General features: G+C 36.7%; 1 protein-coding gene across 1 annotated transcript in view; it reads right to left on the reverse strand.

Annotated features, from left to right (window-relative positions):
* Window positions 1–5513: 5513 nt before the first annotated feature.
* The window catches only part of Peli2 (pellino E3 ubiquitin protein ligase family member 2), a 166582-nt gene continuing 149375 nt past the window's right edge, over window positions 5514–22720 (reverse strand). The window contains exons 4-6 of the mRNA XM_027929380.2: window positions 15368–15565; window positions 13757–13945; window positions 5514–10194 (exon numbers count right to left, since the gene is read on the reverse strand). Of these exons, the coding sequence (XP_027785181.1) occupies window positions 9628–10194; window positions 13757–13945; window positions 15368–15565 (954 nt within the window). The 3' untranslated portion in view covers window positions 5514–9627. The remainder of the gene's footprint in view (window positions 10195–13756; window positions 13946–15367; window positions 15566–22720) is intronic.

Consider the following 22720-nt stretch of genomic DNA (forward strand, 5'->3'; position numbering starts at 1 on the left):
CAACACACACACACACACAGACATGAGATAAGGCTGACACAACTATTTTCCCTAACACTAGATTTTAGTCTTTTTCTCATTAGATAATTTTATCTATTTGAGTTCACAAAATTTATACCACTAAAATATCATTTTTATGTCTTTACATATTGGGAATCTGCATGCAATTTTATTTGATTTTGCAAAGGTGTTGTGCACATACACCCATAATTTGAAAATCATTGATTTAGTCCAATTTCATCATCTCACAAAGTAAAAATCAAGCAGAGGTTAAGTAACTTGCATCAGATCACATGATTAAGCAGAAATCGCACAATTATCAGAAACTGATACCTAACTCAGTGCTTTTCCCACTGACCACATTTTGCATTTTCTGATTTCAGCCATGCTGATTCAGACTAAACTTATCATTGAAATCTCTATTCTAAAGCAGTTTTCAACCTAAAGATTCATGAATGTAAACTGAGAATTCAATCCATTAAAAGTTTTAGCCTACCATAAATTGGTTCAGATAAATAGGGAAATGTTGGTGGCCTGCAGGAACTTCAAGTTTGGATAGTTTATTGGATTTTATAGCAAAGGTTGTGGGAATTTACATGAGTTTTCACTCTTTCTCTACAGAAGAAATGAACAAGAGAACTGGCCAGGCATTCTGAGGCTTTCCATCAGCAACATGGGTGATAATTCAGCTCAGTATCCACCTAATTCAAAAGATGCATTTTTCCAAATAAATAAGCTAGTTCTAAGTTACAGAATGTATATTTGAAGTTATAAAAATACATTTAAAATTGATAAACACTAGCAACTGAAAGAGTGGTACATTAATTGTCAATAGTCTTATATTCTTAAATACATACTTAATTATATTTGCTGTGTGTTTCTTTTCATAGAATAGTCTTTCCATGATCATTAGCAATATCAAGTGAAACTTATTAGAGTCACAGAGGCTTGATGCAGAGTTGTGCATGAGCAATAACAGTAGTTTTCTTTAAAGAGTAGGATTTAGAGCTATCTGAATAGCAATAGCCAATACTGGGTTCATAATAATATCATTTAAAATAAAAGTAATACTGGGAATGTGAAGCAATAGTTCCAGAATAGCAAAAGCCCACAAATTTTAGCATTCATCAAGATTTAAACATACAAAATACAAAGGAAAAGAGTCTGTGGTCAAATAAAGGGATGTACTAGTTTATTTCTCAAGGTTGTAAGATGACCCTTTTGGCAGGGTATTTCTGAGACTCAAGTTCTAAGGAAGATTCTTCAGGTAATGTTCTTGCAAGGAAGTAATATAGGCAACTATCATCTATTAAGCACTTACTATATATCACAATGCATGAGTTATGTTAATTTTATAAGATATTTAAGGAGGGGAGCATGATTATTACTTCTAATTTATAGAAGAAGAAATACTTCTATTTTAGAGATGAGGAAATGTAACCCAATACTTCTAAGCAATAGGACACTTTCAGAATGTATGGAGAATCAAATACTGAAATTTTAAAAAGCATTCCTTTTCCAAATTTTGTCATTAAATGATAGAAACCCAAGGTTGGTGAAATGTACACTGATGAGATCTGGTTTGCTGACCTAAGCAAGTTTTCATCATGTTAATGGGAATTCTGAGGACTCAGCAAGTTTCCAGAATTATGTATAAATTTCATCTTGAACTCTGAACTTCTTCAAACCAGTTTGAAAATCTCTGGAGGTTGTTTTCTGCAGGAAGGAAATACTTAAAGAAATGAACTAAAGAAACCAATGGCAAAGGATATGGAATGCAAGAGTTAGAGTCATGTCCATTCCCCTGAGAGAAAATGGCAGCTGGAATCACAGGGCAGGAAGGACACTTGATTGTTTGGGGCGACATACCTCAAATTCCCAGGAAACCATGCTGGGTCTGCCCAAATTGATGAGCACAGCAGAGGCATATGCTGAGTATCATCAGATAGTTGAAGAAGCATTTCTTAAAGTATGGAACATGGATCACCTGCATTGTTCTGTAGGTGGTTTGTCCAAAGTGAGAATCCCTGGAGTGTTTCAGTCAGCTTTTTCCCTGCTGTGACTAAAAGACCTGACAGGAACAATTTTAGAGGAGGAAAAGTTTATTTAAGGACTCACAGTTTCGGAGGACTCTGTCCATAGATAACTGGCTTTATTTCTTGGGGCTTAAGATGGCAGAATATCAATGTGGCAAACAGCTCACATGATGACCAGGTGGGGGGGGAAGAGACAGAGAGAGAGAGAGACAGAGAGAGAGAGAGAGAGAGAGAGAGAGAGAGAGAGAGAGAGAGAGAACACAAGAACACACGAGAGAGCAAGAGACCATTTGCTGGATACAAAATATATACCCCAAAGGCATACCCCCACTCACTCACCACCTCCAGCCACACTCTACCTACTTTACATTACCACTCAATTAATCCAGTCCGGGGATTAATTCAATGATAGGGTTACGACTCTTAAAACCCAATCATTGCTCCTCTAAACCTTCTTGCATTGTCTCACACATGAGCTTTTGGGGGACACTGGAGAGACCTAGAAACCAAGAGTGTAGCCTTTGTAGATGCAGCTAAAGAATCTCTATTTAAAGCCAAAGTCTCAGGAAACTGATGGAAGCTTAAAGTTCAGACCTGGAATTAAGCAAGAAAAAGACCATAATACCCCTTTTATCTAACAACAATGACCTTAGTATTCTTCAACTAGAACCCATTTAGAAGAAAAAAATGACGTGAAGCTTCAGAACATTCTGGGCACCCCAGTGCAGCATAATTTTCTTCAGGGTGGCACAATAGTTCGAAGCAGTTTGTTGAGGCTTACAGCTCTGCAGCCAGGACAATTGTGGCCTCCTTTTGTAAGACACAAAGTTTGTGAATGCGCACCTAATCGCTTTTCCCTCTGTTCCCAAAACCACATTTCAAAACTGACATATAACAGTCTTTCTGGTGAAATAACTGACAAACAGACCAAAATGAAGGTGACATCACAGCTAAAAATTCCTTTTTTGTTTAGAAAGATATATTTCCAAGTATTTGAAGTGTTAATCTCTGGGTGATGGGATCATAAGTGGCTTTTTACTCTTTATATTTCCCATGTTTTAGATTTTTTACAATAGTTCTGTATTAGTCTTTATTCCACTTAGAACAACAGTTTGTTAGTAATGAAGATATTGAAGGCTTTCAGAATATCATTCTATGCTTTCATCCTAAGAAGAAAAAAAAGCAGTCGATCCATAAGAATATGAAGCTGTCTTCTAATCTTTTGTTTTTGGAAGACTTATGTTTATGTTTTCTTTAACGGGCAAGTACCAGTGTGACAGAGTGAGCTACTCCTGTGGGGAAACTAGAGAGAAAACAGGGAAAAAAGATGTGTATGCAGGATCTCAGGAGAGGAGAGCAAAAGGCCTGGGGGAGGGAGTATTGGAGGTGAGAGACACTGAGGGGTGGTATTGACCAAATTATATTCTTATATTTTGTGCATGGAGGAATATGCAACAATAAATCTCATTTTTCAAAAAAGTGGAATGAGTTATGTTTGAAAACTATAGAAAACATCTCTCAAATTAGGCAAAATTTGAAAGATTCTGCGTATTTTCATCTGAAATCACCTAAGATTATAATTATAATCTTAAGACAAAATTTGTCACAATCTAACATCTTTGAGTTTAGAATGCATATTTTAAGTAAGTTTTATCGAGATATCATTCATACACTATAAAAGTGTCCCTTTTAAGTGTACAGTGGTTTTTAGTACATTCACATAGTTGAACAATCACACAAAAGCTTAGAACATTTTCATTACCCCCCAAATAAACTCTGTACTTAACACTACTCATTTCTTATTCCTCTTTCCTTAACCCCTGTCAATCACTAATCTTACTTTTTTTCTCCATGGATTTCCCTACTTCTGACATACACAGTGTGGCCTTTTGAATCTGTTTTCTTGCATTAAGTGTTTTTGAGGTTCATCTATGTTGTAGTATGTACTGGTACTTCATTTTTATAGCCAAATATTATTTCTATGTATATACTACATTTGCTTATCTATTCCTCAGTTGATTGGTTTTCACTGTTTTGCTCTCATGAATGCTATGAATACTTGTGTTCATGTTTTTGTGTAAATGTTCTCAATTCTCTTGGGTATATGCCAAGGAGTGGAACTGATGGATCACATAACTGCATATTTTACCTTCTGAGGAACTGCCAAATTGTTTGTTCCAAAGCAGCTGCATCATTTTACCATCCCAGGTGTTTGGGGGTGCTAATATTCCAGCTTCTTTGCCAACATTTGTTATTGTTTCCTTTTTATTTTAATCATCTTGATATAAAATGGCATTGTATTGTTTTAATTTGCATTTCCCTGATGGCTAATGATGTTGAACATGTTTTCATGGGCTCACTGACCATTTGTGTATCTTCTTTGTAAAAAGTCTACTGAAATACTTGACCATTATTTAATGGAGTTGTATTTTTAACTAATGAATTGTAAGAATTTTTTCACATTTTGGACACAAGTTCCTTGCCAATCTGAGCTTCACATATTTACATATTTTCTTTTCTTTTTTACGAATTTTTTACTCTCTTAATAATGTACAAAACTTAAAATTTTGGTTGCCCAATTTACCTCCTTTTTCATTTTGTTGTGTTTTCTTGGTGTAGAATCTTAAGAAATCATTTACTAAGGTCACAAGGTTCCCCCTCCACACACACCCCCGTTCCTCCTAAGAACTCTATAGCTGTAGCTCTGTGATCCATTTAGGGTCAATGGTAGGGGTTCAACTTCATTCTTTAGTATGTGGATATCCAGTTGTCTTAGCTCCATTTGTTAACAGCCCCCCCACCGTACACAGTTTTGGTGCCTTGCTGAATGGGATGTATCTTACAATTATAACTGGATGTGTTTTTCTATAGTAACACATCTTATAATTCATAGCATCTTAGATTTGATAAAAGTATGGAACACTTACCTTTTTAAATAAAAACCTTATTATATAAGTGCATTTTTTTTGGGAAATAAAAATCTATTTCCCTCAATAATACTAAGAATCATTGAATATCAATGGGATGAGGAAAAAACTGTCATACATGCATATATTTTCTTATGACAGAAACACCATCTTAAGGCTTGAAGGCTTTAATACAATCCTTATTATGTTAAAAATGAAGAGAGACTGTTACAAAAGCAGTAACATGACTATAATGACCATGAAGAAAATTAATTCTATCATCCAGGTTAAATTTTCCTAGAAATTAGATTTATTTGACAGTGATAAAATGTCCCAAGAAAGGATGATATAAGCACCAACTTTAATAAATTTTTGATTTTCAGAACCCAGATTTAAATATGTATTGTGCAGAGTATAAAACAATTAATAATAAACTCAACTATTTGGGATTAACTGGGAAGTTTGAGAAATGCAGAAATCAAGCCTACATTTGTATCTTCCTCTTACTATCCTGATGAATGTCCTGATGAACCCAATGACAACCAGAGTCTGAAGACAAATGACTCACAAACATAGTGAGATCTGTTTAATAGTTTTTGAAGATTTTTTCCTGTAAAATGGCTTGTATTTCCACAGGTACAATAGTGAAGAAATAAACTTTTTAATTTGACATGAAATATAAAAGAACAATTTTACAAATATATTCATAAAATTTAACTGCTCATAACACTATACATGGTAAATATGACCACCCCCTTAACTTCTAGACTATTCAATACAGAGAAGCAATCTGCCATCTTAGCTAAAAATGAAACACTTCCCTTTCATTGAGTTTATTTTTTGTTTGCTTAGAAACATGTTAAGAAATGGTTACGTACAACTGGAAAAATATTTGCCCCCATCCTCGTTTAGGGGTTCTTTACGAGGGTGAAAATTTATTTGAAAGGGTGTAAGTTTTATTAAAAAGAAAATACTGAACCTTCTTTTGTTTTACTGCTTCAGCAATGCTTTTAAAAAAGACCCTGAAGTTGTCTCATTGACCTTTGGGTCATAAATGACAACAGGGTGGTGTTCTCTGTCCGTAGCTGCAGAAGAACTTCATTCTCTTGCCCCACAAAGGCTAAACTATGGGGACATAAGAGTAACATCCAAGGGAATGGACCTGCGTCTGGCTTAAAATAAAAATCCCCTATCAGAAATGCCACTGTTATGCGGCAAGATCACATGACATTAGCAGGTGTTCATCCAGCACAATGAATGGTGTGACCACACCTCCTGTGCACATCCAAAGGACAGAATGGCTTTCAAAAAGAAAAGAAGTGGAGCAAAATCCAAGAATTGCAGGTAACAATTCTATAACATATAGTACATATAAATTAAGTAGAAAATGTGCTCCTTAAACTCTCAAAAGTGCCCAAATAACAATACTGAGCTCCCAAATAACAAAGGTTTGAGATTTTTCTATGTCAGCAAAAACAAAAGGCATTGAAGCTTTAGGAAGAGTTCACCTCAACTTTCCTAATACATTATATATAATAACTTAAAATGATTTTCCTACTGGTACTGGAAAATAAATTCTACTACAATCATGTTTATGCCAGTTCCTGGCATATTTCTGCATCCAGATTCATTAGTCTCCTTAATGGAGCCCATCAGTTTTCCAATGGCTTTCTCCTTTCCTTAAACCCTAACCCTGAAATTCTATAACCAGTTATATCACGTGGCTTCCCTGAGGCACAAAGGTACCAAACTCTAATTAACTACTGAGGAATGATAAATATGTTCTCTATTTATATTAAAAGATTTTTAATTCTTTTGGGCCATAGTTGGGGTAAAAAAAAATCCACCAGAAAGCTTAATACTCTGCAGTGTGACCTGTAGCCCTTTTTGCAAAAAGCTGAACCAAATAAGGGAAATGTTGAGAGTTGCAGCATGCATGACCCGGCAGCACCGATTATTAATAAAAAATTTCAGTCTAGAAAAATACTCAGAGTTGTACCCCATCCACTCTGAATCCTTTTTTTTTTTGTAGTAAACTGACATAAACAACTGAAAAGAAAAATATCTATGGAAATACATCACTGGAGTTTTGCTTCTGGAAACCTATTTGAAAAAGGCATCTCGGTTAGGTTGAGACCGGGACAATTGGATTCCTTATGTGTACAAGTGGTCGAGTGGGGCATAAAAGCCAGACATAAAAGCAAGAAGTGACCTTGGAGACATGACCTTTACTCAACTGTATTACTCTACTTTGGTGAGCTAGAGTTTTTTATTTTCACAAACTAAGTTGCTTTCAAGTCTTCAAAAAAAATCTCAATAGTCAAAATTATAAGGGAATCTTATGAGTAGCTTAGGTGAGTGTGGTTTCCTTTTACAGATGTGCCACCTCTCTGAGGTTCCTTAGACTGGGTGGGAGAGGACCTCATTTGGAAGCCAAAGGAAAAGATGTGTGGCCATAGCAGGTGGCACTCTCACCCGTTCCAAGAGCTTGGAATTTACTGCCCAAATTTCAACTTGCACTTAAGCTGAGTTTAGTAAAAGTCAGAAACTTCAGATGGTAAGCTTACTTTTGGGCATATATCACATGCAGAAGTAGTAGATTTATAAATAGTCCTTGATGTGGAAAATTATGATATCAAAGCATAATTTTCTAGAAAAAAAAGTTGTGTTTCTTTTGGTAGGTGAAATTCAGCCTTTCTGGGTACAATACCATTTACCTTACAAGATGATCCTGGAGTATCAAGAACCCTCAAACCACTCTCTAGCTATAAAACAAGAAAAGGGACAAGTACCTCCTTTATCATTCTTCAGAGCCCATAGACTCATAGGCTGAAAAGACAACTCTATCAACAAAGCTAGTCATCAGAGATTCTGGCTAGATCAGATGGCACTTAATACACTATTCTAGGCAATTTCATCTTTTCCTTTCATTTTCTGTCTGCAGGTAGAGTAAGATATACAGAATAGAGGAAGCTACTAATAAGAAAACTGCTGTAGGATTTTTACATCACTTAAAAATTACCAAAAGAAAACCCAAAACAAAAATACCTCATCCTCAACAATGATCTCCATTGAAAAATAAAGCTATTTTAAAACTGACAGGCTGAACTTTAAAAATATTAAGTCAAATTAAGCAGCAGCAATTAAGAGTAATAAATCTTATCACTTTAAGGAAAAGAGTATTCAAATAGGTTAGAATGACGGGAAATAGGCAAACTATTTGCCGGTAGGCAAAATATGGAAAAACCAATTCAAGTATGAATATAGTACATTAGAATCATATAAATTACATATATTTACAAAGATTAGAAAATGTAAATCAAATCTTTGATGGTCCATGTATGAGGATGTTAGTTTAAATGAATGCTTGCTCCACGAGCAGGGGCCTATATTAGCTACAGATTCTCTGCATTCTGGGAGCAGTGATACTCTGGTACCAAGCACAGAGAATGAGCATCCAAGAATTATTAATCAAAATGAAATTAAACTAACAGAGAGGTATGGTGGAGCTCATATGAAATTCTGATTTAATTATTCCTCAGTAAACACTCATTTGCTCTCAAAAATCAGAAATTTCAAATTATCTCTGCAGATGTATCACTTGGTTTTGTGTATATCTAATGATCACATTTAAATTTAGTTTGATTTGCAAACATTTTCAAAACTTAAAGGGCTCCTTTCACAGCAAGGGAAGGTGACAGATGGTGGAAAGCGACTGAACAAAAATGACTGTATCATTGTGATTTGTTGCTTTTAGGCTCATAGAATTTTGGCTTTCTTGAGGAGGAAGAAGAAGAAGAAACCCTATAAAACCCAAACAAGTGGTTTTAAAAAGTAACAGTGTATTTTTAATCACTCTTAAATCTTAAATAATTCAATATGCAGATAAAGTTGGTATTATAGTACCTAGGCCATGACTACTGCTGTAATAGTCACCCTCCATTAAAGAACTTTTAAGAGCTGCTGTTTTTTAATCAAACAGTCCTGGCCATATAAGATGAGGGTAAGGGACAAACCACATCAGGCAGAAGTAACAAAAGGCAGACTAAGAAATTATGGAAAAATTCTTTGTTTGAAATGCCAAGTATTTGATGAGTGACTATGTAAGTGAATTCCACTGAAGTTAAAAAAAAATCCCACAATATATGAATATTGTCCTTCCAAGAGAGTCAGAAAAATAAATTAGAAAAATGCCCCGGATTTCAAAACAAGCCCCTGTTCCTAAGGTCTCCTGTTCACCAGTCCTGTGCAAAGCGCCACCCTAGCCGCGTCAGGCACTCCAGACACCGTACATGTTTTGGGTAACGCCATCCCACACAGCACGTTTACAGTGACTTTCAAATAAATTTCTTCTATATTGTAAAATCTTGTCCAAGTTTACAAAGGAAAAAAAAACTTGGTTAAAAGCCCAAGGTTAAAAATAAAAGCATGGCAGTTGAAATCCAATTATTACACAGATATTATGGTTTAATCAAGCAGACTTCAATGACGATGCTGCTGTTTTGAGCATGCAACATACCACTGGTATCTGTTCAATTCCTGCCATGTTTCATCACTGTGTCCCCCCTTTTTTCCCAGTCTCAGTCCACCCTTTCCCTAATAAACAGCATTACAAAAAGGTAGAATTCTAGTTAGTGGCAAAATCTTCACAGTAACTTGTTAATAGTAGATGGCTGTCAAGGGCATCAGTCAACTGGACCTTGGAAAATCAATTTAATGCAGTTTTGCTCCCCAACCAGCTGTGTGGCACAGAAAGGGCAGGCAGCATGAAATGCGTGAGTTCCATGAGGCAGAGGAATTTGAGACCAATATTTTGCAGACTTTTCTGAGCACACATGTCCACAGGGGGTGAAAGCGTGAGTCGGTGGTCCTGCATCTACGTAAAATCCTGCCTCACAGCCAAGCCAGAGAGGTACGTAGGGGCCCACAGTCCTACACATGGGACACTCCCTCTCGTTGGCCTCTGTGTCGCTCCGATGGCCCCAGTTGTGGTACCCGTGAACATGGCCGCAGCTGAGATATGCCCAGGGCTGCTTCTCCTCTACCACTTCTTTCCTGTTGATGCTGGGGAAGACCAGGGTGTTGAGCCCCACAGGACACTGGGGTCGCGCAGCATTGATCTCCTGCCGGAGAGCCTCGATGTGTTTCTGAGTCGGAGTGTGGAAAAGACCGTCTGCTGTTCTCCACAGAAGAGTGGCTCCACACAGGTCAATGAGGGAGCCATCCTGCAGGACGTTAGTCTCACTTTCTACCTACAATGGGTTTGACAGATATGCCTTTCAAAAGCAAAATCCTGAAAACCATGGAGCAAATCACTCTGACTTTCCTCTCAAAATAAATAGAAAACCAGTTTTGAAGAAGACCCAGGGAGGAAATTTATCTCACTTCAAGCAGGACTAGGGGAGTAACCTACCCCCCCCTGAGCTTCAGTTTTCTCATTTAAATATTAGACAATATATATGTCCAGGATGCAAAGCCTTGAGCACAAAACACCTAGGTTCAGTTAATACAGCGGTTATTTTAATGAACTTCACAAATCTCTTTAAATTGAAAAAATAATTATTTTTTTTTGGTGCTACTGGGGATTGAAGGGCCTCACACATGCTAGGCAAGTGCTCTATCACTGACCTACATCCCCAGCACTTCTTTTTATTTTCATTTTTGAGGCAATGTCTTGCTAAATTGCCCAGGCTAGCCTTGAACTTGTGATCCTTCTGCCTCAGCCTCCTGAGTTTTGGGGATTACAGGCATTTACCACCCTGCTCAGCTTAGACTCTTATTTTTTTACTCCTTAAGTCGATAATATAATTAGTCATTGATCTCATTAAAGGACAGAGATGTGCCACCAGTACAAGTGGAAAAGACTCATACTCATTTAGACCAGAGCCAATGCAGAAGATCCTTTGGGGCTGAAATCATTACTGAAGTGTCTGACACTCTCCTGGCGACATTTAGCTTCCCACATACCTTGAATCTGTCCTTCATCCTCGTTTCTAAGGACCAAGCTGAAGCTTTCACTATGAGCCTTTGTTTTCAAAGGATGTCTGTGCTGTGTACCAAGTGCTTACAAGACTGATGACCAGCTGACAGCAGCACTGTTGGACGTGGTCAGCAGGAGTCTGACCTCTGCCTCCTTGTGCCAGATAATGCTAAGCCCTAAGGGTACCAAAATCAAGAAAACAGAGTCCTCTTCTTCAGTGGGAAGCAGACGTTCCTAGACCCAGGAGTGAGTAAGGGCCAGTCAAAAGCCATGAGGCCACAGCCTCATTGTGGCTCAGACTGTGACTCTGGAGCCTACTACTTGGGTTTGAGCCTGACTCTGTCACCTAGCAGTTGTATAACCCTGGGCAGGTTACTGAAGCACCCTATCCCTTAGTTTCTTTGTAAAACTTAGAAAAGGCGATCATGAGGGTTAAATAAGTTAATACAAATAAAGTTCCTAGGATAAGGTTTGGCAAGCAGTAAATACTACATAAACAGATGCTGCTGTTACTTTAATGAAGTTAGAAGGCGAGCAATGGTTTTTAAAAGTGTTTTCCTTGAACAGAGATTTGAGCAAGACATCAGGAGTCAGGAGGTGGGCTACAAGGAAGGCACACGCGTGCAGGAAGCACAAGAATGCTCAGCAGAAAGTGCTGAGGGAACAACAGTTAACTTGAGGTCAAAGCCAGGTGACCAGGCTGGGGCTTTGGCACAGCTGGGCCAGGCTGAAGAGCTGGCTGGTCTTGCATGCCTGAGGGAGTCAGAGGAGGTTTAGGTGGCCTTGTAAAAATCGGTTTGCATGTTTGAAAGATGGTGGAGGGGCCAGTACCCAATAACCACTTGCTGCTTTCTAATTCTTGCTGTTGTAATGATTAGGAGAAGAGGTAGAGTCAGCTAGGGTGGGTTCTTTTTCTAGGCAAAGAGGATGAATGCGCCTCAACCAAGAATACCATGGGGCAATAGCTAAGAGGCACTGGGAATGGATGTTCAAGTATAAAATCTAAGAGCTGTGAACTCCTGATTTGAGGAAGATGTCTACAGTTTAACACATATCTATGTATTACTTACAGGGACTAATTTCAAAATTAGTCTCTCTTTATTACAACCCACCCATCAACAGAAACCATTTTTTGGAGTGGCTTCTTTTCAGCAGCATTGGCAAAATTTCCTGGTATACACAGTTACCTAAACTACGTTATAAGGACCAGAGTGGATAAGGAATACTCTGTGGCATGCCCTCCTGACCTAAGGAGCTCTCTGTGGAGTCCAGGATGTGCTTTCTAATCACCAGGAGGCAAATGCTCTGTGCAAACCCTCTTGGTGAGAGCTAAGTGTGGCTTCCCAAGGGATGGTACTGAGTGGTAGTTAGGACCACAGACTCTCAGCCAGGAGGAGCTGAATTTAAACCCTGTCTATAGCCACCTCTGAATCTTGTGAAGCTTGGAAGCATTTAACTTATCCATGCCAAATGTTCCTTAGCCATAAAATGGACTGATTCTTCTTTCCTTAGAGAGCTGTGGTACAGGGTAAATGAGCTGAAGTCTGAAGTGCTGACATAATGCTAGTACCCAATAACCACTTGCTGCTTTCTAATTCTTGCTGTTGTAATGATTAATAGCCAGTTCGGCCGATCTAGGTCAGTCTTATATAAAACTACCAGATAACCAGGAAAAAAAAAGGTTTTTGAAAAAATTGCATTCATATTACCTTTCCTATTTATAATTTCTTGGAAAGTATTTAACAAAACTTATTGAATTGGTTGGCTTTTCTAGGAAAATGCTTTTCATATGCATTCAGCCATGATGCTCCAAGACTAGGCTTTACTATAGATGCAGACGCTGTGCCAATGGCTAAACTATGGTGTGAAATAGAAATAACAGCAACAACTCTGCTAAAACAAACACCTTGGAGAGAATAGCAAACCAGGTCTGCAAAAGAATCCCATCTTCTCTATAATAGAAATATGTGATTATCATTTTTCTCCCTGCAAAATGCTAGCTCACATCCTCCATTCTCTATATTTTTCTAAGGGAATCTTGAAGAACTTCCTCTTCTCTAGCATCTAGAAAAGGCATTTGTTTCCTCTTGCTCCAACTTAACAATTAACTGAAGTCCAAACTGTGAAGTGTACTAAGAACTATTTGGAAGCTGTGCCACAAACTTTTGGCAAGATCAGAAACCAAAAGCTTCCCATTTAAGGTATTATAATTAATCTCCAGAGAAGAAACGGCTCCAAACCAACTGCTCTAGGGCCTGACTCTAAGTGGTGAGAACTGCAGGAAAGCATTAACAAGCCAGGTCAATACAGTATATGAATCATCAAGTAAAAAGCTGTAACTATGACTTTGGAAAAAATTATATAGCAAATTCTATATTCATTTCTTACTATGAACTTAAGGGGTAAAAAGCAAACTTAATTGATTCTTAGTTCAAGAAAGTCTGTATCATTCTTTAATTAAAAAATGTCACCAACTTGTCCTGGATTACTCAGGATTTTTGCAAATCAGTAAAGCTTTACTCTAAATGTAAGTTCATTTTCCTTAGAGTGGATTTAAGTAGAATTTTGTAGTGTGGTAGGTAATAAATGATTATGCTCTTAAGATACTAAGGAGCAAAAGGTAAGTTACAGCCACTATGAACGAGTTTAAACATTAACACAAGGATGGCCATGTCCTTCTAACTTTCGGAACTTAAGAATTCTCATTTTCGTGGGTCAGGGGGCTTGGCACTTAGACCTGTACAAAGGTTTTCTGAGCTTCAGGGGAGTGGAAAATGACGGTCCAAAGTGAGTTTCCGTAGTTTGGTATGTGTCCTCGAGCAGGACCCACTTACCAGCTTTCCCCTTTGCTGGGCTGACCTGGTTTCTCTCAAGGTGTACACATCTCCACAGACAGAGATCTCACGCCAGACCCCAGGCTGAGACTCCTCAGTGAAGCCCCCCCTGGGATGCATCACCAGGACACCATTTGTAGTGAGCCCATCCATGTGGCCATCAGGGTTTTTCCACTTTGCTGCTTTTTCCTGGAGAGTACATCACAGACCATAAAAAAATACATTAAGGTAACATTCAAAATGAGGGAATTGGGGGTCTCTTTAAAATACTAGTAGGGGTACAGGGGAGCTATTTAAAGCTAATAATAATAGGATAAAATATGCAATTATTCTGACAATATGAAAGATGTGGTAAAATAGATAAATTATTTATCACTAGATATACATTATATTCACTTCAGGAGCTTAAGAAAAATCCCTGATGCCTGGGCTTCTCCATCAGATTCCCCCATACCCTGCATGAATCCAAGAATCTGTTTTCTTTCTTCGGTTGCACTTGTGCCGTGCTTTTATCCTATTTCCTAAAAATGCTTTACATGCATTCATTATTTGGATATAGAAAGAAGTAGAGTCAAGAAAAAATGACTTTATTAAAGGTACAAAATTTCAAAAAACATTAAGCCAACAAATAATGGCCATTTTGTCTTCTTACAAATCAGCATTTATATACTCAAAGGCAGAAGGCATAAGTGGCAAGACAGACACTCTTGGTTGCCTGTACCACTGCAATTCCCCTCTTCTTTTCTTTTTCCTATCCTGCAAAAATAATATTGATTTGAGAGGGAAGTATATTAAAACTGATCATTCAATAAAATTTGGGGGGCTCATTTATAAGGAAACTTATAAAGGCATGGACTTTTTAATTCTCGGTGAGACCATATCTATAATTCAGTATGGAACACAGAAAACACTTAGGAAAACATTTATGAGTGAATGAATAACTCACTAACATTTTCCTTGGACTGTAATTATCTAGATCTGGCTACTTTTTTCCTCCTGAAATAAACCTCTTAAATCCACCATAAATACATATGCATAATGGTAATATATACACTTTAAAAAGTAGTTAATGTACATATTATAGTTGACAGAGCAAACATAACAAATAACAAGCAATGACTGTTGTTTGTTTAATCTTTGGATATAGGAAAAAGAATAATCATGAAAAAATGACTTTATTAAAGGTACAAAATTTCAAAATATATTAAGCCAACAAGCCGTAGCCATTTTGTTTTCTTACAAAACACTATTAACCATCTAATCATTGATTAGAGTTTTTTTCTGGTACTGCTGATTGAACCCAGAGGATCTTCACCACTAAGTCACATCCCCAACCCTTTTTATTTTTTAATTTTGAGACAGGGTCTCCCTAAGTTTCTTAGGGCCTCGCTAAATTACTGACGGTAGTCTTGAACTTGTGAACCTCCTGTCTAAGCCACTGGAGCCAGATTAAATGAATTTTTAAAAACAGTTTTTCAAACTGGCCACCTGAAAACTAAAATCTCAAAATCTAACTAGAAGCACCACAAGCAAATTTTTGGTCTCCATTAAATGTTCTATATCTAATAATGAGTATTTTTCCTGAAATTTGTAATTATTACCAGTACTTACTCCAAGAAATATGTTTTTGGAAGAGTCAAAGCCAGCTGCAAATATCCGCGCCGTATAAGGTTCATTTCTGTCACACACAATCCTGCAAGCAAACCTTGATATGGTGCTTTGAGTGATCTGGGCTTCATCATTGTTCTGACCACCAGAAATGGTGTCTGTGACCACGAAGTCAATAGGGCTTTCTGTTGATCTGCCCACCTGAGTGAATCAAACACACTCATGATTTGCTTAAAAAGTCAGGTTACCATACTTTTTTCACATGTGATGGGTGTTCAGAAGCCCTTCAACATTCATTATCTCTGCCCTGAGGATCGGAATTTAGTAAAAAACTTTCAGTTGTATTCTTTTTCCTATTTAACTAAGGGGAAGAAATTATGGTACCCCATCTCTAGATTTTTAAAAAACTTTATCAATTTTATTTTATCGTGGTAAGAAAACTTAATATCAGATCTACCCTCACCACATATTTGAATGCACAATACTGGAATTATTGTACACAGACACACATATCATTTAGCAGATCTCTAGAATGTTTTTATCTTTCTTAATTGAAATGCTATGCCTGTTGCTTAGACCATCAGATTTTAAATAATAAGAGAAAGATTAATTTTCTACTCTGGAGGAAAATATTAGATCATCCTCCACACATTAGATTATCTCCTGGTTCTGGGTAGAAAAAGCACTTTCATAGCAAATAATTCTTTGAAAAAAATTTTTTCTATATCTAGAGAAAAGCAAGTTTTTAAATAAACAAAGGAACTCTTGCCTCCCTCTTCTTGCTCAGCTCCTGAGAATGGCTTTCCTAAGTAAATCCAATGGTGACTCACAGCACTAAGCAGCAACAGCCCGTACCTACATGCAGAGTAAAAATGTCTACTGCCATTACTCAGTGTGTCTGAGAATCATATAAAGGGCTTATACAAGTCAGCCAAAAGCTTGGGATGTAGCCAAATAAAAGACTTACTTAAAAAGCTGGTCTTGGCATTTCAAGTTTGGATTTTTTTGGGGAAAAAACACTTCTCTGGGGAAAATCTAAAAAGTTGCTAATATTGTTATATTGGTTTACTCTGCTTGGCAAGATTTAAATGCTTCCAGAAAGAATACATTTCATTAGGAAGATCTTAAGAGTTCTTTAACAAAGCTTTTCCTATTCAGTAAATTCAAATAAAACAGGTACTGCTTTCTCTGTGAACTAGGAAATTGTATTTGTTTAAACTAAGGAAATCCTCAAGATAGAATTTAAAACATTTATATAATGATGTTTTATGAATGTATAACTTGAAAAGTGATAAATGTTATTATGTACCAAAAAGCCTTCTTAAATAAAAATCACTTATATGTAAATGAAGAATTTTTCACCAAATATAATTTTAATGTCCTCTCTCAGCAACACTGATTCTGAAGTTGCTAATGGAGGGTACACCGGAGTTCTGAGATATATGTACAAGGCTCTGAAAGTCAATTTCTAAGGTATTTTTATTCTTATCATAAAATTCCGTTTAAAACATAAGCAATGTAAAATAATTTTTTATCCAAATGAATGAAGTAAAGAGAAAATATCTTGTATCACTTAGCTCTGCTTGCTTCCTGAAACAATATTACTGTTTCTTTTTTAAATCTCTCATACACTTTCTCATGCATTGTCTAACCCTATAAAACCAAAACAACAAGCTCGATTTTCTCATTTTTTTTTTTTTACAACTCTTAATTTCTTGTTCTAATGAAATGTGCCTGGAATAAACTAAACCTCTGGTTTTACTGAAACTCATCAACTTGAACAGATGTATAATGCCTGAATATGTGCATTTCAGGTTTAAAAAAATATGACTCATTAAAAAAATACAACATCTAAATTAGGGAGATTATAAACTCAAATCATACAATTTATCTTTCTCAGATTGTACAATCTTGCTAGATTCATTTAGAAGCTGGATGTGTAGCTCGGTATTTCTATTGGTTCATGATGCTGTGATTTTTTTCCTCCACAAAAGTTATAATAAAAACAATTAGAAAAGTAACAAATACTTATTGCAAAATATTTAACAAACACAGAAAAGCATATAGGAGAAAAAAAGGCCTACTCCAGTACCTGTCCTGAACCTCTGTTTCAATATAGTTTAGGAGTGAAATAAATTGAAAAGTTCAAAATCCCCTGGTCATCTCACAAAACAGGAGGCCCCACAAATGACAGTCTGTGTCCTAACTGCCTTCTAAGGCACAGCTATATCAAGCCATGTTCATTTCTCAATTTTTAAGCTCAAAGCTAAACTGTGCTCTTTTAGAATGCCACACAATTACTCCTTCTCTTCTCTCTTATTTATTTTATTTTTTCTTATTTACAGCACTGGGGATCGAACCCAGGGCCTCATGCATGCTAGACAAGTGTTCTACTACCGATCTATATCCTCAACCTTTGCTCCTTCCTGAATTCATCCAAATTTATTACATTAATTTCTTCATGAATTAATGGAAATTGACTCTAAAACATGATATTTAATCCAACTGGAACATTCTGCTAGGATCCATTATTTTAAGCCATGATCTTATCTGACTGGCCAGATAAGATTTTTTCATCAATTCACTTTCATTTACATCTAACCTCTGGAGTTCTAGTAAAATTTATACTTTAGGACACAAACCACATGCTGCTTTTGTCCAAAAAAATATCTAAGTTACTTTCCTACTGAAAACTCACTCAGTGTGGAAAGTCTGCAGCATGCCTTTCTTTTCGCTGCTAGATCAGCTCCACTCTCTTTTTTTTTTAAAGGCAATCTTGTAAGACAGGCCAAGATGTTTATGAATTTCATCTGATATTCATATAGTACAGAGGCCAAAATGCTTCTGAATTTCATTTTGAGAGTCAGAGTGCTAGTTTTCAAATAGTAGTGGTAGCAAATATTTTACTCCAACCAATGTATTTTAAAATATATAGGTAGGTGTGTGTGTGTGTGTGTGTGTGTGTGTGTGTGCGCGCGCGCGCGCACGCACATCAGAAAAGTAAGGGTTTGCCTGGATGCTGGTTGAGGCCAGCTCAAGCAGGGTGGCATGAAGCACCGGGAGTGTGTCCCTCATTTCTCCTCCCCTCCCCCTTTATTTTACAGCCTCACTCTTACGATAAGACTCAACTATTGCTGCTACTACCCAAGACCCATCTCTGCACAGAGCCTGGTAGTCAACAGTCTTCCCTTCCTGTGGATTTTGCTTCTGCTTGTCCCTCTCTCCTGAATTACTACTCACTCCTTCATACTGGATCCTATCTCTGGAACTTCTCAAACTATGGCTGGAGGAGCAGACTTGTTTTTGTTAAAAATTCACTGATACCTTTAAAAAATAATAAAAAACAAGCAGTAGAAAAATGGTTCTTTGCTTGCATGTCTCAGCAATGCCAAAATGCTATAAAAATTTCAATTTCCAGCCTATCACTTTCTGTACTGTTACAAACATTTTGCTGCTCATAGAGCACAGTGACAACAGCTTTGCAACACTAATCTCTCTTCTTGAGAAAGCTTTCCTCCTCCTGTGTCTCAGATTCACTGATCAGCAATACTTCCTGGGAAATCTGTCATCAGATACCACCTCCTTTTCCTTGCCCATCTCTAACTCCTTCCTAAACCCACCCCAGCTGGGATTCCCTCCCCTCACCTCTACTGAATCCACTCATACTAAGGTTCCCATGACTAATACACTGCTAAATCCAGAGGTTATAATCAGCCAGCACATCTGTCCCTGGTATTAAAGTGGCAAAATATGTCCAGTCACCTTCCTCCTCTTTCTGTTCTTTCTCTAGGCAATCTCATCAAATTCCATTCATTAGTCAAAAAGTCCTGATCTCTCCCCTGAGTTTTCAGACTGACACACCCAATCTCCACTTAGTTCTAATAAGCATCTCAAATATAACATGCTTCAAACAGAACACTGATCCACCTTCAACCCTTAGATTTTTCCCTTTCAAAAACTGACTGGCATTCAATTAGCTCAGTAAAAACCTAAGAATTATCCTGATTCTTCTCATTCTTCCCTGTCCACATTATCCCTCTGTAAACCTCATCCACTGTACCTCCAATTATACCTTCTATCTTCCCATTTTCCCCATCTCATCCAGTCATCACCATCTCTTACTTGGACTCCATTACCTTAGCCTCCCAAATCCCTTTTTTCATCCTTGACTCCTAGACTATTCTCCATACACAGAGATATCTCAAAAATATAAAAAAGAGATTATCTCTCTCCTGTTTAAAATCTTTGTAACAGCTTTCTAAAACTCCTAGGATAAAACCCAGACTCCTGACCTGACCTGAAGGTCTTCCTTCTCAGCTTCTATTGGCCGCTCCAAGTTCATCTAATTTTACTCCCTCTTCCTTGATTCTGCTCTTGACCTGGAGCTCTTCCACTTGCTGCTTTCTCTGACGAAATGTCTCTCTCCCTCTTCCAGAACACAGGCTGCATGCACAAGAGGGAGCCTCAGCTTTTTAGCTGCAGGACCCAGATGAGTATACAACACAATAGATGCCCAAGAAATACAATGATGACTGGGGGGGGTTCTGACAGTGAGTTTGAATCCTCTGAGATACATGCACATACACATGAGCCCTGGAGGTGCAATTTTAAGTACATTTTAAAGAAATAACTACTGAAAAATGCAGATATTCTTTAACATTTTCTCTAACTAAATGGATCTTAATTAAATGCTATCATCACAAACTGAAATAAACCAAGTCAATTAAAAAACAAACAAGAAGAAACCCAAAATGTGAGGCACTGCAGCACCCAGGTTCACAGACTGAAACTGAGAAGTCAGAGGGAAAAAGCACTTAGCCCCAGCTGTGGAGTCAGACCTCATGTGGTATCTCACTTCATCTGAGGGACTTGGTAAGACATCTGTCACTTCCTCTGATCCCTCCCACAAACTTTGTTTATATTTTACTTTATTGCAGACTCCTTTTTCTTTCTTTTTTTTTTTACCTCTACTCCAGAAAATAATTACTAAGATCTTATTTGACCATATTAATTCAGATTTTCTTGCCCTTAATCCTGCTCCCTTAAATCCAGAGCTAATTTTGATTTTCTTTTTCCCCCTCAGCTAGTAATATTGCTAAGCTCTGAGCCTACTCTCTGCTTCCACTATGGGACATGCAGTACAAGGTCCTTTTCTGGTGTTCTTCTTTTAAATACTCAGTTAACCTAGATATCACTCTAACGGGAGCAACTAACATGAACGGCTCTCTACATCAAGGTCCATACTTGGGCTTTGGACATATAACTTGTTATGAGGAGGTAAACATGAAAACAAGCTTGCCTTCTCAAGGTCTTCTAAGAGTTACTTCAAATGTTCTGACATTAATCCTCTAACACATCCAGTTAGCCTGTGCATGGAATCTGATCACTTGAGTAAAAATGAAAAACATGTTATGTCTCAAGAAATATACGAATTCTTTTCAGCTTACTATGTTTTTAAAGAGGTTGCATTAGTACTGTGTAGAGGACCAAGAACTCAGGAGACCTAAATCTTATTGCTGTTACTAATGCCTTCTCTGAGTTTAATTTGAGTTACTTTTTCTTTTGAAGAACCATATTTCTAATCTATGAAATTAACAAGGTGGTGTAAACTAGAGCACAGTCCACGAAACCTTGAGGGTTGTCCCTTAGCCCATGTCAAGGGATCCAGGTCCATATCATACAAAGATTGCCACTGCCTCTCCAGTACTGGTGTTTGCAGGAAGGATGCTAAAGCTACAGTGGCTAACAGAGAAAGTGCTTTAGCAACTCAAGGCAGTACACCAGAGTATGCTAATGGTCACTGCAATCTTTGCTGCCATGCACTTGCAGTTAAAAAAAATGCCTATTAATTTTATTAAATCTTGAGTGCTCTAATACTCTGTGTAACAAAATGAAGCACTTGAAAATTAATAACAGGAAACTAAAAAATCCAACTAAAACTTTAATTCATTCTGCAGAGATGAGAAGGTAGGAAGTGAATAATGAGAATAGAATGTAATTGTATAATAGTGTAGAACACACTATGTCACAACATGTCACTAAAGAATACTACATGAAATTTGCTAAGTAATCTTTAAAAAAATTCAATGTCTTATGTTTTAGTAGTACTTGAAATTATTGATTTTAGTGGTGACAATGGTAACATAGTTTTGATTCATTTGTAGGAATTTCCCCTATTTACATAAAAATCTTATGATCTTTACTATAAAAAAGCTTATAAGTAGAAAATGCATAATTTTGTTAAATATTTAAAAAATCATGATAAAGTTCCATAAAAATACCATCAGGGAAGAATAGGAGAGTATCCTCCTATTTAGAAAGAGGTTTTCTTTGGTAGATTGAGAAGAAAGGACATTTAGAAGGTTATATAATAGAAAGGCATAGAGAGTAAAATTACCATTACCATTTTGCTTAAATAAGATGAATCTTACTTTTGAGTCCAAAGTGGCACTTAGAATACTATGTTTATTTTATGACCATGTCTTTCATCTAAGATTATTTTTTTAAAACAACTAACACATCCATATGGTTCCAAAATCAAAAAGTATGAACTATCTTCCTGCATACCCTCTGCCCAGGCCCCCTTCCCCACTGCTTTGCGAATGTCTTGTTTACCTTTTGGGAGATTTTTAACTCATATAAGCATTATTTGAACCATTAACAATACTAATTTAACATTTAATAACTGTTGAAATATTTATTATTAATGTGATATTTAACATTTAACATCATTATTTACTAATATTTAACATCAAACAATCTTAATTGAATCTAACATATCAGTAGGACTCAATGTATTTAATAATATTAATTTTATATGTTTAGAACTTTTTTTTGAGTCTATACATAGAGCCTTTCTTTGCTATAGTCATGGAGAAGTCCACTGTACGGCTCTTCTCAGATTTACTGACCTGGTCTCCTACTAAAGGACTTTACAGTTGTTTCTAGTTTTTAGTTTTTTTTTAATGAGAGAAAGCATCTATTTACAATAAATAAAAAATCACAACAAACTATAAATTTAAAATATTATAAATACCACAAAATACAAATGAATAGCATATTCATATTTTTAAATTAATTAATTCCTTGAAACACTTCCATGGTGCTTTTTAAGTAAATGCTTTGAGCAAGAACTTTGTACAAAGTCATTTTGCATTTATGTACTGATATCTCTGAGCTGAATCTCGAGAAATAGAAGAGCATTATAAAGACAGGAGCTGAGTCAACATATGTAAATATTTAATATTTTTCATAGTCATTTCTAAATCACTATCCCACAGAGGTTATATCAATTTATGGCAGATAAAAGAGTGTCTATTTCCCCAAATCCTTGACAAAACCTTCTAGATTTGTTCT

This window comes from Marmota flaviventris, chromosome 2, assembly GCF_047511675.1.
Source record: "Marmota flaviventris isolate mMarFla1 chromosome 2, mMarFla1.hap1, whole genome shotgun sequence".
NCBI lineage: Eukaryota > Metazoa > Chordata > Mammalia > Rodentia > Sciuridae > Marmota > Marmota flaviventris.